Here is a 15914-nt window from a genome sequence, read left to right as displayed (position 1 = left end):
CAGCATCTCTTATTAGGACATCTGAACTCCAAAATTCAGCAGATCTGTGTGAAAGAAAAGTGCAGCAGCCCTGCACTCAGCATCTGCCAGTTTCCAGACAGAGGTCACAACTCCAAGCACACGGGTGTGGACAAGGTGATCACATGCTAAGGGGCCTAGAAACCAAAGCCTTCAGTTCTTCATGTACAGGCTCATGAGGGACGAGCTAAACTCAGAGACCACCTCCACAGCTGCCTTCAGTTAGCTGCAAGGCCAAAATCTGCAGCTTGGAGAGCAGAACCAGCTGGTGACAGAGGAAGACACTGAAGGAACATCACAAGCCTCTGCAAGATGAAAAAAGGAATAATGTGTATGGCAATGACTCCTGCTTTCTAAATGTAGGTGAAGACATAATTTGTAGAATAATAGGCACTAATATTACACGCTGCTTCAGTTCTGTCATATTTCCAATCCATCAAGTTGATTAATGCTATAATAACTCCTCACAAACTTATCATTTGTGCACTAATGAAGTCAAATCCAGTTTATCCTCTGGCAACTATAATCTTCTGGTCACTAGATGTTAGTTTCCCAGCCAAGGGAAGCTTTCCAAGGCTACTGGGACAGGAGAACAAGAGAAAATTGGGAAAGAAAACTAACAAATGCTATGTCAATTCAGTTTCAGAAGCTTTCAACATAGGACCACATTTATGCGTCAGATCCTACACAATGCACACTTTTATCATTAACTGCTTGCAGGATGGAGTAACTGCCTGTAAGTACACCCTCCAGGAATAGTTTCTCTTTGTAACTTATGAGTAAGTACCCATTAGGTTCTTCCTTCTGCCTCCAGAACCAGCGGAACCACAACTGCGTGCCGCCCAATGGGCCTGCCTCCTGGGCACACAATCTTTATTGAAGATTGCTTTCTCACCTTACTGACATTTTTCCCGTGCTCAAGGAATTCAAAGATTTAATCTTTCATATGGACTGCCCGCTGTTTTTCAGGACATGTGAACTGTTATCTTCCCCTACTTCTTTCCTACGGTACCGCTTGTTTTTATGCCACTTATAGGAAACTGGGATCTGTGGGATCAGTTCTCCCTATTGCATACCTCCAAAATAAGCACCAATTTCAAAAGTTACTGGTGAGTGTGAACTAAAAGCATATGGATGTGGAAAGCATCACCCACATAAGCCTGGTTACAGGAGCAGAGAATTCAGTGCCATGGGGGCAGCAAATGGACCACCTACAAAAAAATCTTCTTTGGTTTTTGTAAATCACTAAAAATAGATAAAAATTTCCCTAAGCTCAATGTATTTGTTAGTCAAAGTGTTCTACTTATTAACAGTTTAGCATAGAAAATATAGAATACAAAGCGCTAACAGGATTATTCACTGTCAAATTAGACTTACAGGGAAACTCTGAGAACTGGTGTCTTGCATGTTCCCAGTGGAGTTGTAATTACTCAGGTTTGCAGCTATCTATTAAAAGAGATCACTAGCTTCATCTGTCATGTAAGAGAATAAATTACTGAATGTATCATTCTGCTCATACAAAAAGCTTCCAAAGCATAGAATGAGACATGACAGTCACATAAAACTCATTGTTACTAAAAAAGAATAACATCAGGTGTATGTTTCAGTGAAATGTTTTACTTCAGCTACACTAAGGTCAGAGATTATATCCAATTAACATCTCGACTTCAGTATTTCCAGACATTTGAGAACTGTCATTTCAGTAATAAGAGTTTATCAATCTAAATACTTTTGGGACAGCAAGAGGGACAAATGCACTTAAGCCATGGGAAGAGATCCTTGAGTGCACCGGACTTCTCACCCAAGGCTCAAACATCTCAGCTCCAACTAATGCTCTCAGAACAGGACAGGACAGGCTGTACTTCTTTGGGGTCCCTGAACACAGGTGAATTTCAAGGTCAAAGAATGAGAGGCTGCGAGAACATTCCCCCAGCAAAGTCTGTGACAAGGAAGGCAACACTTCCCAACACACTGCAGCACTTCACTACCACCAGCTCCTTGTCCGGACCATTCCAACATCTTATTACAGTACCAAATTAGGTTTCAACTCCTACATTCTAATAGCTGGGAAACTTCAATCCATGTCAGCGCTGCCTGGATGGATGGGGGAGAAGCCATTTTCATCCACTTTCCCCAAGCAGCTTCACAATGATGAAAGAGTTGAAATGAAATAAATGGCTTACAATTATGCTTTTAATCCTGTTATTTAAAAAATAAGACTGACTGTGGAAATATGAAGACATAAAACACTTTGCATGTTAAATTGTGTAATATGCTAAACAAGAATGTAACAGTTTCAGAAGCCTAGCACGAATCGCCGGTTTCGACCATTAGGGTATAGGATGTGGTTTGCAGCACTAGCTCATTTAGCACATGTCCACAAGCCACTCCTTCCTGAGTATTGGGCACAGACATGAGAACCCTCTGGATCCAGGCATCTAAGTGCTCCCTCCTCCAAGGGAAATGAAGTTATTATCTGGTGAAAGAGTTCTGCAGGACAATGCTCAACTTGAAACTAAGCTGTTCCCAGCAATTAGCACAACCATAGAATTTGGGTGGAACAGGAACGTTTTTGGAAGGCAATGCAGATGTAAGTAATTTTTGGCTATAAGGCCAAAATATGCCTAATGAGAATCGAGGCTAAGGAACCAACACCAAACATTAATAGCCAGTACATTATTTGTCAAGCGCTGAAACTACATGAAGAAAAGTAAACAAGACAACCTCTGCCTCAAGTCTCCTGTAAACTAAAATCTCCTGAGTTCTCAGTTTGCCAGTAATTCATCCCTCAACTGCTTCATCCTCCTTCTGCTTCTGTAAATCACACACCCTGCTGACCAGCACCCTCTTCCACGCAGTTCACTGCATGAAACTACATAAGTGAGGCAGGGCCTGGGACAGAGCCATTGCCTGCAACTGTAAGCAGAAGTTTCCAGACCGTGCAGAAATAAAGACAGCTCTGAAGTCGCCATATTTGCATGGATCATTTCCCTTTCTGTTATATACTTAAGCACTCTGATATTAAACTTGCATAAAAAGAAGGAAAGCTAAAACATCTGTATTTACCAGTTTGGTTCACACAGCATTAAAAGCTTGATAAAACAGCCAAGAGGCAAAATACTCTCTTCTAAAACCTAAAAAAGTTAGCATTAATTTGAATCGCCGTATTCCAATATTACAGCTGAAGAAATTAACTTACGCATTATTTCCACACTGTTTCCTTTAGCCTCTCCCTAGGTACAGATTTGATTAAATTATAATGAGGTACCTCAAAACTGTTTTCTCACAAGAGTAAACACTACAAAGAAATCGAGCCCTACATCTGGCAGCATCTGCATCCAACAGCATTATTTACAAGTCTCCAAGCACTGTGAAGCAGACATCGTAACAACCACTGGGAAGGTGCTCCTTGCCTGGCTTCCCCAGGCTGCTGCTGTGGGAGCTGTGCTCAACCCAAAGGAACCACACTGAAAGCTAACCCACAGACTCCAGAAGGGAAAAGGATTATTAATAGCCTGATGTCAAGATGCATCAAAAAGAAGTAGGCGATCACTTCCCTCCCTTTTCACGATGCAAATGGTCACATTTGCAGGGAGCAATATATTTTTTTTAGAATGCCAGGAATTGATGCATTTCTAAATCTTTACTATAGGAATTAAGCACAGAAATACATTCTGATTAATGCTGCGAAGGCACAACCAGCTTGGAACCAAAGTGGTTAAAAATACACGACCTGTTCATTCCCCGCCATCAATAATGAGGAATATCAATATGAGGAAATTGTGGATTGGCCGCCTTGAGCCCCACCAGCCAACCCATCCACACTGAGATCAGAGCCATGCAACCGACCTGGTCTTGCAAACTGACAAGGGCCAAGAAGAAATGAGAGCATCAGCAGCTCTCTGCCACTGCTGACAGAGAACCGGCAAGTGTCCCACAGTGCCTAGACAAATGAAAGCCCACTTTCACACAAGTTAAACAAGACACATTAAACCACGTATCAAATAATTACATCATTTGCTTAAATCTATCCCAGGCCTCCTTCTCAGAGATATTACAATTCAGATAAATCATAGCTGCTCAGTAATAATTGATCAAGCAGCCATACCAATGTGAGGACTCAATCTGAGCAGCAATTCCCAAACTCAGGTTTCCAGTGGCAGAATGTTAAGACAGGCTGAGCATGACATGACTGCAGCAGCCATTTAGGATGAGACATCCGCTCCTTAAGCCTCCAAGAAAGCTATTAATGGCATGGATGGAAACATCTGTCCAACTGCATTACTTTGAGCTGAGTGCCAGGAGCACAGCCACTGCGCTGTGGCCCCCGGGTACGCAGCATGCTCCCTGCAAGGTGGTGGTCTAGCAACAACACACTCGCAGAGAGGACACTGAAACCCCGCAGAGTCAAAGTCATAAATACAAGTTGCTTCTAAATCAACATTTGGATTCCTTCATAAAAGCACAGAGTGCCAACTAATGATCTCAATAGATTTATTTCTCAAGTCTCGACAAGCTGGAGCTATTTTACTTATTTCTGATATTCAGCACAAATGCTCCATCTCAAAGAAACTCTGTAATTCTTAATTATAGCTTTTTATAGCTCTCTAAATCAATCTCTTCCCTTTGCATTACTCAAGTCCTTTGCTCCTGCCTGAAGAAATAAAGGTCCATGCACAGGAGCTGCCCTGAAAAGTAGAATAGATGTCTGACACTCACAAATGCCCTAAGTGCCCTGCTGGACTAGGACAATTCATAGCCCTGTTAATTACATTCGTATACTTTAAATTAGCCCTTTGGGAAGCTATTTTAGATTGAGAGCTCCTCATTCAAGCAATTCAAACTCCTCCACTCCTAAGGATGTCTGGCAGGCATCCTGAAAGCCACTTCTGCAAAATGCCTCGAGGAGCTCCCTGCTTCATCCCCACCTCTGACCCACACCAACCACCTATCCCGCCAGACAGGACCTCAACATTCCTGATCTTCTCCAGAAGCTCCCCCCATGCTCCCTTCCTGCTCACCTAGTCCCAGCCCTGCGGCCTTTCATTAAAGCTGCCCTCCATTCCCTCTCTCATATCTCTCCCAAGGAGCTGAAGGCAGCACAATCAGGAGGCACCATGAGGTGATGACAGCAGTGCTGTGAGCCTGGACCTAGGGGTGAGAAGAGCAGAGATCTGAGGCAGGAGAGCAGTGAGGGGCAGCAATGCAGGCCGGGCTGGCAGTGGTGCAGCCAGCCAAGCACTGCCACTGGTGAGGGGAAGACATGGGTGCCTCTGCTGCTGCTGCAGGGCTCATGGTCTTCAGGTCAGCCCTCAAAAGAGATAATGGTATTTGCAAAGCAAATGGGACAAAATCAAAGTAAGCGTTCCTTTTCATTTACTAATTTTCTTGTCGTACTTCTAGTGCAGTCCTGTTTCCTGCCATGAGAAAAAAAGAAGATACTACTTAGCAGAAAACATCTAATAATAAAATCCTGATTAGAGGAAGACTGCTTTGTCTTAATGGAGCCAGAAACAACTATAGAAGGATATTCTATTATAACCTGTAATTATATTGCTTCTTAAAAACAAGAAATAGCTAACTCAGAATGAAATATGTACAGTACTGTAATTATTACAAAATAAAGTCATTTCTCCTCTGGCCTAACAAAAGATCAGACAGGCAATCCCTTCAAAGGACTGATTCAAATCAAGCTATAAAACATATATATCTGAGCCAACTGGCAGGAGCCATGTCAGAGACTTGCTCGTGGCAACAGAACAAGAGTTAAAGGGGTTCCCTTACATTGCATTACCTCCCCGTCCAAAACGAAACAAAAAAAGCCCATGTTGGTGTCCCCAGCTTCATTGTATACTGCAATATAAAACCAAAACAGCCAGACAAATTCAGTATTTACAAGGCATCCCTCAACTACAAGCACTTCAGCAGCTGGCTTCAGTAGCCTATGCAGCAGATGGTCTAACATTAAGCAAAAATAGGGAACTATTTTTTCACTGAAGCAAGAACTGTTCACATTCACACATACACATTCTAATGTACAAAATGCATACCCAGCCTAAATTTCATGCACCCGTGTGCAGGAGCAATGAGGGCAGTCACTCTGTATGTTTTCTCTAAGCCAAATTGCAGCTTGTCTTAATACACAAAAATACACGTAAAAGATGTACTTTTGCTCTGGCACATTGCATTGCAGTTAGACTCACTGAGAATGTAAAATATCTAAAGGCATAAGGGCATCTGTTTTTCAAACTGCATTCATTTCCCTCAGCACTAAAACTGGCCTAAGACCTTTAGACATCACTCAGCTGCAATAAACAGAAGTAATTTCCCAGAGATTAAAAGGACAAACAAGGATATTATTTTCTCTCTTTTTGATTGCTGATCTGAAAATAATGTGTGGGGGAAAAAATGCTAAGCATATGGAGTAATTCAGTGATCAATCGAACAACATATCAACAATCTCTTCCAGGCAATTTGAGCAGCCAGCTTCTCAAAACTACCAGTCAGAGAGTTTAATATTCTGCACCACTTGAAAGCTGACACTCTAATTCTTCTTATAGCATAAATACCCATTTCCTACCTTGTTAAAATGTGATTGATGCTAAGCTACTCTAAACAAATTCTCTACCATATATCCAATTAATATTTGCAACAGTTCAGAAATTGATGATTCAAAATGTGCCATAACATGCTTGCAATTCACAGAACTATGGAAGTATATATTACTCCCTGAGATGCAGCATCAATCTCTCTATATTCCTGAACAAGTCAACACTTAAACATCACTAAACCAAGTGTCTTACTCCATGTAAGAGATACAGTCATCAGTGTGTATTGGATCACAAAGGATGACAGCAGCAGGTTATGCTCAGCACGTTGAGATGCACGCATGATGCACACAGACTGCTGAGCTACTGCAGATGTGCAAACAGGATGAGCCAGTGAGAAGCACAGAGCTGCTGGGCTGGAGGTGCTGGAGCTGGAGCAGGTTGCCCACGGCTGTCACCAGCTGGGTTCTGAGCTCCAGGAATAGACTCCACAACTGCTCTGAGCTCTGAGCAACCTGAGCCAACGTTAAATCAGATTCATGGCTTTAGCAATTTTTTTTGTTTTTCCCCCCCTCCATCATTCTTACCATTCCACTCATGCGTAACAAAGCATACTATTCACAATCACAGGTAGGAGGAGAAAGTTATTAGAAGAACTATGTATGTTTTTTCTTTCAGATACACCATTTTTCATCTGAGACATTTACACCTTTGCAGTACCAGAAATAAATATTCCCTGTGTCTATGCAAGGTCTCAGCAAATCTACAAGTGGGAGGTACTGGCCAAGATCCTGGATAACCTCTAGAAAAATTTTACAATATGAACAGATTGAACAATTTTGCCTTTATTTAATTTCAGTTGTGGAGTGAGATATAATACGTAAGAGCTAGAAGGCCATGACCCACTCGCAAAGGTATTTTATTATTTTCAAGGCAGATAACCACTTCTGACACTGATTTGCTTTTAGAAAGCAAAGACACGGTCATAATTTTGTTTTTAAAATGATTCAGTGATACAGTGGAAATGCTAAGTCATGGCTTGAACCAGAGATTGAGCACCTGGTGGGAAGGCAGGGCCGACCCAAGGGAGCTCAGGTGCATGCAATGAACCTGAGTGGAAAGGGGTGCATCCAGGATCCACCCCTTCCCAGATCTCATTTAAGGGTTGGCAGTGGAGGCAAGAGTGTCTTGCTGGAGGTCCCTGTCTATCTGAGGCTTTCCAAGGGTAAGCTGCTTTTTTTTTTTTTTTCCTTCCTTGCATCCACAGCTGTTGCATTTAGGTTTACCCTCACTGGCTGCAGCCTAGGATTCTGTCACCCACTATTATGGGTGTGCTTTTCATTGCATTATAGTGTTACAAATAGGTAGGTCCACAATGAGAATTTGTACTGCATTTTCAGTCATGGTAAGTTGCTGCACACTCAGCAGAAGATGAATAAAATAAGCACTGAGCAATTCTGCTCAGCAAAAATACTGGAGTATTACCAGCAATTCTTTATTAAATATCTGCCTATTCTATTTCCTTAAAAATAGGAAATGAGCATTGCTTAACCTAAGACTGACAGGTTAAAGATAAGGTTCTATGCATATTGAAGTTTAAAAAGGTCCAGAAGCATACAAGCATCTCTGATGCTCTCAGGGTCTCACATTCATAGTATAACTGTAATTGCAAGAGCCTAAGGCTAGTGAAAGCAGCTATCCCAAAGGGGAGGCAAGAATCTGCCTAGGAACAGAGGAAGAACCCCTCAGAAAAGAGGGAAAGGAAGGAGCCAGACATTGAAGTATTTCTTGCTTCTAGAATTCCAAATGTTCTTCTTATACTACATACATGTCACTGTGCAATACAGCTTTGAGTCTGTATTTTTAATTCCAGTAAGAAATAAGTGTCTGTTTTAAAATATTCATGAAGGCTGCACAGCAGACAAACACAACAGAATCAACAACCTACTCGTGTTTGTGGCTATACTTGTGTTACGCAATGCAAGTGAGTGCAAAGTACTAAGGAAATCACGCTAGTAAATGGTGTGAAGCAAGGCTGACAGATACCATGATCCCAATATCCTGAGGAACTGGGGTTCTAGCCCTTAAAGTGTAAGTGTTGCCTGTGCGAAGAATCTAAAAATCAGCAAGTCTCAATCCAAGAGCCTAACACAGCTTTAAGGATGCCTGTGGGTCCCTCTTGTACACTCAAATTTGAGGTTTTCTGTGTTTCCTCTACAGTACCAGCCCCAGGCAAGTGTGCTCTGGAAACCAAACTGGGATGCCTATGTTAGAGCCTCTGCAGACCCAGCTCACTGACTTTTTCCCTGGCAGAGATGGTAATGCCATTTCCTTGCAGTATTTGTTCTTTTGGGTCTCATGTAGCAGGAATAGGTAAGAACAGAGACAAGGAAGAAATGCAACCAATGCACTGACTTTCCATGTGCAATGCACTGAGTGCATTTTGAACTTCTCAGCCAGAAGCCATGTGAGGTGCATGTTTGTTCCTTGAGAGCACTTCTTATCAGAAGTGTAACTGTTATACACATCATCTCCGCTTATGGCAAGGCTCACATCTGGTGCACGTGGCCTAGCTGTGGTGAATCATAAGAGCAAATTATGCACCGTTATATTTCTAAGCTTCATAACAGCAACACAAGAAACACGGCACTTGCAAAGGAAAGTTTTTAAATCAAAGTGAATGTGCACCCTAGCACAGCTGAGCCGCAGGCTCGCTAAGTGAGATGGTGATGGCCACCTGCTGCACGCAGGTGTGTGCTCCAACATGGCACCCGGCAAGGTGCTGCAGCGGCCGTCCTGCGGGACGAGCACACAGTTATGCACGGAGCTCCGGGCACGCGGTCAGGCCTTCTCCCAGCAGGGCAGGCCGGCCGGTTCTCCTCCGGGCCCTCCCGCCCCTCGGAGAGGTCACGCAGACTCCGGCCGTAGCAACAGCACCGGGCCCTCAACGGAATAACGCCCGCACCGCCTGGACCTGCGGCCCCGCCGACTCCGGCAGGGGACGGGGCCCGGCGTGCTCCTGCGGCCTAAGGGCGGCCGCCCCCGGCGGCCCGTCAGGCGGGGCCGAGCTCACCCACAATCACCAGCGGCCACCCCGGGTCGGCGCCCGCCCCTCACCGGCCGCCCGCCCGCCCCTCACCGGCCAGCTGGTTCATGAAGGCCTCCGCCACCAGCGACATGCTGCGCAGGGAGAGCCCGGCTGCGCTGAGGGCACACGCAGGAAGTGGGGCCGTGCCGCGAGGCCCACTGCATCCGGGGCCCGCCTCCCGCCGCCAGGCCCGCCTCGCGCCGCCCGCCGGGGCGGGGTTTGCTCCGCGGCTGCAGAGGGGGCGGGCGCGCGAGGCCTGAGGAGTGAACGCGAGCGGGGCTCTGCGGTGTGGGGCGCGCAGAAAGGAGCCTGTGCTTCCATGAGGGCCGCTGCTGGGCCTGACTGCACCTCCAGGGAGCCTGTACCGCGCTCAGCCCGCGCGGATGTGCTCGTATCTCAAGTAAAAGCAGATATACTAGTCAAGAAATGCAGAGAGCTGACGTGGTGGGGACCTGCTGGTGTGGAGAGAGACTCATCTGGAAATGACGCGCTGTAGAGCTGCATGTGCAGCGGTAAAGCTAAATGCAAATGCAAACATTTCAGAAGTGTGCTATGAAGTAAAAAAAAATTAAAAAAAAAAAAGCTTTAATTCCATCCGTTAACATCCTGTACTAGAGGGTGGAGGGAGCACAGCCCAGATCTTATTGTTCCTTAGTTCCATGCCACCACGTTGCTGCACAGGCTGCAGCCTCTTCACAGCCCTGTGTCAGCCACACAGAATTTCAGATTTTATAATACAGAGAGATAAATGACGTGAAGGACATCTTTGTGTATTATGATACGCGTTTTCCATGACAATTGCAACTACCAACAAAAGCAGCTCTGGAGCTCACTGGGCTCCGTATGCATCAACTGCAGAACTTCTCCTTAAAGCTTTGAATAAGTAGAGGATAGAAACTGAGAAAATTATGAACAAACAGGTACGTGGGAAATTACATCACTATCTCCTTAGTTAATCCAGGCTGAGGAAAAATCTCTTTGAATTTGCACTCTGCAATGTTATCTGAGATACAACTGCATATTTAGCCGTGGTGTAATAATTTTCTTTGCCTGGAAATATAATCAAAAGAAAAGTGAAAATGAAACTGCAGTCTGACAAATGGTAGCAGGAAACACTGGCCAACATCATGATGGATGAGAATATTTATCATAATTCTGAGTATTGTGATGGATTCTTGGGCTGACTTAGCCACAACTCTATCCAGTAAACAGTAGTAAAGCCTTTGCTTGGGCAGCGATGACATTTGTTATTTAACTCATGACAGATGCCAAATCCTTCAGCAGTATAAACATGGCTGACATCTGAAATACTGCAGACACTTCAGCTTCATTCAAGGAGAAAAATGAAATAAGTGCACGTGGAACGATAATTGCAGATGTTTTGCAGCTTTTTCTTCATGATATATTACATGTACACAACTTCGATTACGGTCCTGTGGAGAGGAGTCAGGGCAAGGTTACACTGGACAAGTAGAGCAGTATCAAAGGACTTTTAAAAGTGCTCTGGATCCAACAGAGTCATGGGACAATCTCTACTATTGAAAGAAAGTTGGCTTAACTAGCTTACTCAGCGTGACATGTAGAGGCAATATGTAAGGAGCTGAAAGGTGTAAGTTCAGGCTGGTTTACTTTTTTTTTTTATGAATTTTTTTAATGATTTTTTCTTTAAGTGTAGGTAAGAGTTATTAGGAATGCTGTAACCAGCCGTAGGATCTGCAAAGTAAAGCAACTTAATTCATCTTCGGTTCCTCTGGCACTCATGCTGTATGAAGGTTCAACACTTGAAGAACTATAGTTTTCTGAAGAGAACAGAAACATTTGGAGTCTGAATGCAGAAACATAGATCAGCCTCTAACTGCCTGAACTAATTCCAAATTAGAATTCTCCCCTGAAAGGAATGAGAACAAAGATATTAGATATGGCTGTGTATCTTTGGAATATTTACCAATTGGATCATTCATTTTTTTACTTTTAGAAAAATGATCAAGGAGCACAGGCAAAATGCCATTACATTAACTGAATTTGACAGGAGATGATTTCCAAGAATCACAGGTGCTTTTCTTATGGATTGTAGCAGTTATCTCCTTTTCAAAATGTTAATGCTTCCTAAAGCATCTCGTGGACGATAACTAAAGGAAATCAGTTAAAGGTATAGCTGCATTTCCTTCATCACAAGTTAAGATTCCACAATATAAACTTTGTGTTTTGAGGTGTACTCCTTGGCCTTAAATCACTATTAATATCTTAATCTTAATTCTGTGACATAAAGGCTTTCTAAAGTTTAGGAAAATGCCATAATATTACATTATGAATACAATATGTAGATTGCTGTAAATGTCCATGCCTCCAAAATGTGGCAAGACATCAGCTCCCTTCTCAGGAACTGAAGATCAGGAATCACTCCTGCTGAGCCTAACTTCGTTCAGGGCCATCACGCAGATCATTTCTTCAGCTGGCCACACAGTTCACAAGCTTCCTTCTGTAACATTTACTTCATAATGGAATGTTTCCCAACTTTCACAGATACCAAAGGGGTAGCAGCAGACCCCAAGATGAAAGTCCATCAGATTTCAGAAGTAAGAGAAGGATGCACTTTCAGAGAGAAGTTCAGGGGAAACTAAAAGGCAGAATTGGGCAATCTACAGAGCTTTGTATTTCAGAAGCTCAACTGGAATAGAGCAGCAGAAATGCTAAGTCGCAGCTTGAACCTCTGATTGAACACCTGGTGGGAAGTCAGGGCCAACTCAGGGGAGCTCAGGTGCATGCAATGAACATGAGTGACTGAAAGAGGTGCAGCCAGGATCCACCCCTTCCCAGACCTCATTTAAGGGTTGGCAATGGAGGCAAAGGTGTCTTGCTGGAGTTCCCTGTCTACCTGGACTCTTCTAAGGGTAAGCAGTTTTTCTTCTTTTATTTCAGTGTTTGTGGCTGTTGTTTTTGAGTATGTTCTTGTTGTCTTTGGATTGTGCGACTCTGATATTATTGTTATGTTTTCCATTGCGTTATGATGTTAGAGCTTTGCAAGTAGATATGGCTGCGTTGCTACCTGTGAATAAGGATCTCACTTTATAAAGGTTTGTTCAGAAGATGAAGTACAGTTCTCACACAGTCCATCTGTCTATGTGGACTGTCTTTATCAGGCCAGGCTTTAATCACTGGGGTTGAATTGTCTACTAGGGAAGCAGGACTGTTGTATGTGTATGTTGCATTTAAGATTGATTAGAATTTGAGAAAGGATTTATCCGTTCCCCAAGAAGAAAACTCAGGACTTCTCTTACCAGTTCCCTTGATATAATTTAGTTTATTTTTAACGTGCTTGTTCAATTTGTATTGTTTTTCTGTTCTATCTTAATAACTAAATGTGTGCTGCCACAATGAGTAGTACGTGACAACAGCTGCAGTATAAATTCATTGCAAACAGGCTTGAATTGTTAGTATTATTTTTAGAGGAGGAATTTGAAAGCTACAATGAGAGACTTCTTTTCTTTTGTGTTAAGCTGTTTAGTTTTTAATGTGACTTCTGTTGCTGGCTATCCTATGTGAAGTTTTGCTCTCAACTGTGTGATAGGATGTAAGATTGAACAAATCCTTGGAAAGGGCTAGAGTTTGAGTTTCTCTGGATCTGAGTTCTGCTGGGTTTCATATGTAGTTCTCAATAACCTAAAACGATTTTTAGGTTAAATCTAATTTAGGCTTTGAAGGCTCTAATGCAGTCTAGGCTCTAGTTTCTCAAACTCTTGCTGTTGGTGCTTGGCATGCAATACAATGTTAGCTCTCTAAAGAAAAACTCTTGCTGTTGAGGTGGTGGTTTAAGCTGTTCTGCATTGTAGCATGACCTTTGTTCGTCTTAGGATGCTTGACAGACTATTTCAGAGTACTTTCTCTGCCCAAACTGAAGCTCTCCATTTCCATGGAGTAGGTTTCTAACAATTCCTGCCTTTCCCAATCACAGGAGGAGTGCTGACAGCTGTGGATTTAATTAGAAATGGTTCTTTCTGAAAGAGGGTTGTGCAGGGTCTTTGCTGGTGAGTGGAATCTCTGAAACAGACTGCTTGTATAGTATGGCTGGTACTTGAGAATAGGCCAAGTGGTAATGAGGGATTCCTCTCATTTAGAGGCAGCAAACAAACTGGCACAGAAACGCTTTCTCTTTGCCTGGCCCAATGCCAGGGTGCCCCTCTGGTGTAAGTTAGGGCATCCTGGGGGCTGCTCTGAATTATGCTGCCTGTCAGTGTCTTTAAAAAGCTATTATGGCTACTGGAAATCTCTGCAATGAAGGAAGATTTGAGTATGTCCTTTCCTGCCAACATGTTGAGTGCCAGGCAACAGCAGGAGGGTGTTTCTAGCGTGACTTCATGCCAGTGGTGATCTGTGCATCAAACAGCCTGGCAGAGTGTGTGGAGCAGCAGAAACAGATGGATCTGGATTAACATGATCAAATAGATCTCACAGGGTATTTAGTATGTTTGTCATGCAAGTGCTTGCCTGGCAACTGTTTCACGTATGCACTGTTATTCTATATGAGGAATGGTGCCAAAATTACTTAAGTATGAGCAAGTTACAGGGCTTTCAGTCCCATGAAATCTAGTGAGCTTACTGAGATATCTCTATGTGAGAGACCAAAGTCAAAGCTGAGGCTGAACTTCCTCTTCCACAGCTTCTGAGTAGTATATCCTTGGAAACTGACATGCGCGCCTTGTGGGCACATCTAGGACTCAATCAGGAATAAATGTGCTTCTGTGAAAGTTCAGGTGTATTTTACAGTAGACATTGTTACCAATATTAACTGCATGATGGTGAGAGTGCTTCCTTACTTTCATTGCTGGGCGTGTACAAATGTTGGTCTAATAGTTGCATAAATAGTGTCATGCATGCATTCTAGGAATATGCTTCTGTAAAAATGCAGTAGTCACAGTATTAACAAACTGTTTTGGGCTTATGGAAGATGCTACATAATTAATTGACAAATCAACTAATGCTGATGCATTTCCAACAACCCATTTGGGGATAAAAAAGTTTTCTAGAGTTTTAAGGCAGTACAAGAACAGCATTTGTGAAAGCAGATAGGGGATATCAAACTGTGTATGGAAGCAATTTGATGAATCATTTTCTTCTTGTTTTCTCATTTACCTCCTTTCTTGCTGCCTTTTATTCAGTGGGGTCAGATTTTCAGGAGTCCCAAGTCTATTTTAGCACATCTGTTATCCTCACAGCTGCACTGAGCAAGCATCAAAGCTGCTGTACAGAAATCCTCACTTCAGTCTTTACTCACTGGAGGCATCATCAGCCCCAGGCTCCTGCTCATAACTGTCATATGTGACAGCTGCTGAAATTTTCCTCATGCTCTGAAACCCTGATCTCAACTGGACTTCCCTTGGTTTCCCTTCACATGCTCTCACATGTCCACCTCTGCCTTCCCTGCTGTGCTGACCATTTGGTTGCCTAGGGTCCAGCTTGTAATAACAGACTACTTCCATACTTAGCCATCTTTTCTGAATCACTACTTGATGAGACAAATATTAATTCTTCTGTTTATTACTTATTTAATTCAAACCACAGATCAGGGCTGTGTTGCTGAAACTGCAGGAATGTCAAAGCAGCAACCATGGCTCCAACTGGCAGTAGCAATTGCTTTAAGTGTTCATCCTGATGTTTGTGTAGCTCACACAGCTGCTAAATCCTGAATTATGTTGCTAATGAAAGTCAGAATAATTGCTCACAGTTTGACTGCAGGCACAGGTTAGGCAAGTCTTCCCAAACTCTAGAGATGGTATCTGTAAAATTAAGGAGCTGCAGCCGAGCTCAGTTTCTGGACAAGTGTGGCAAATACTGTGGGGGTTTATTAATTCATCAAAACTCCTTGTAAGATGGTCTGAATCCTTCTCTGGAGGCCAGCATAGAAAGAATTAACTTTCTTCTTCCTGTAGAAATGATCACAACTGCCTACCCTGTATACAGGAAAGAGGCAGCTGTAATGAATTATTTATCCATAGTGCACTATAAGGGATATAAGGGATGTGCTGTGATTAATTGTAGAGCTGGGCAGGAAATGGTTTCCTTGTCCCAAAAGATTTTGTAGATTAAAATGTGCTGCTTTTCCACACCAGTATAAAACCACAACCCCACAGTGAAATTTTACTAAAAAACAGGTAGGTCTTTAGAACTGGATAGTTTTGTGGGGTTTTCTTATAACCATAATGTCTGGCTAGTTCAGTTCTGGGTCTCCTTTGGGCACATTTCTGCTTTAGAATGAAGTCTTC

The 15914-nt window shown here is 43.1% G+C and overlaps 1 protein-coding gene across 2 annotated transcripts in view; it reads right to left on the bottom strand.

Annotated features, from left to right (window-relative positions):
• MTX2 (metaxin 2) overlaps window positions 1–9794 on the bottom strand; it is a 31932-nt gene extending 22138 nt beyond the window's left edge. For both annotated transcript variants that reach the window (XM_065750310.1, XM_065750311.1), the window contains exon 1: window positions 9706–9794. In XM_065750310.1, coding sequence (XP_065606382.1) covers window positions 9706–9745 — 40 coding nt within the window. In that variant the 5' untranslated portion in view covers window positions 9746–9794. The remainder of the gene's footprint in view (window positions 1–9705) is intronic.
• Window positions 9795–15914: the final 6120 nt, after the last annotated feature.

The sequence above is a fragment of the Cyrtonyx montezumae genome, unplaced genomic scaffold (assembly GCF_038088225.1).
Source record: "Cyrtonyx montezumae isolate F1298 unplaced genomic scaffold, pur_monq_1.0 scaffold_7, whole genome shotgun sequence".
Taxonomy (NCBI): domain Eukaryota; kingdom Metazoa; phylum Chordata; class Aves; order Galliformes; family Odontophoridae; genus Cyrtonyx; species Cyrtonyx montezumae.
This window is presented reverse-complemented; position numbering and strand designations above follow the sequence as displayed.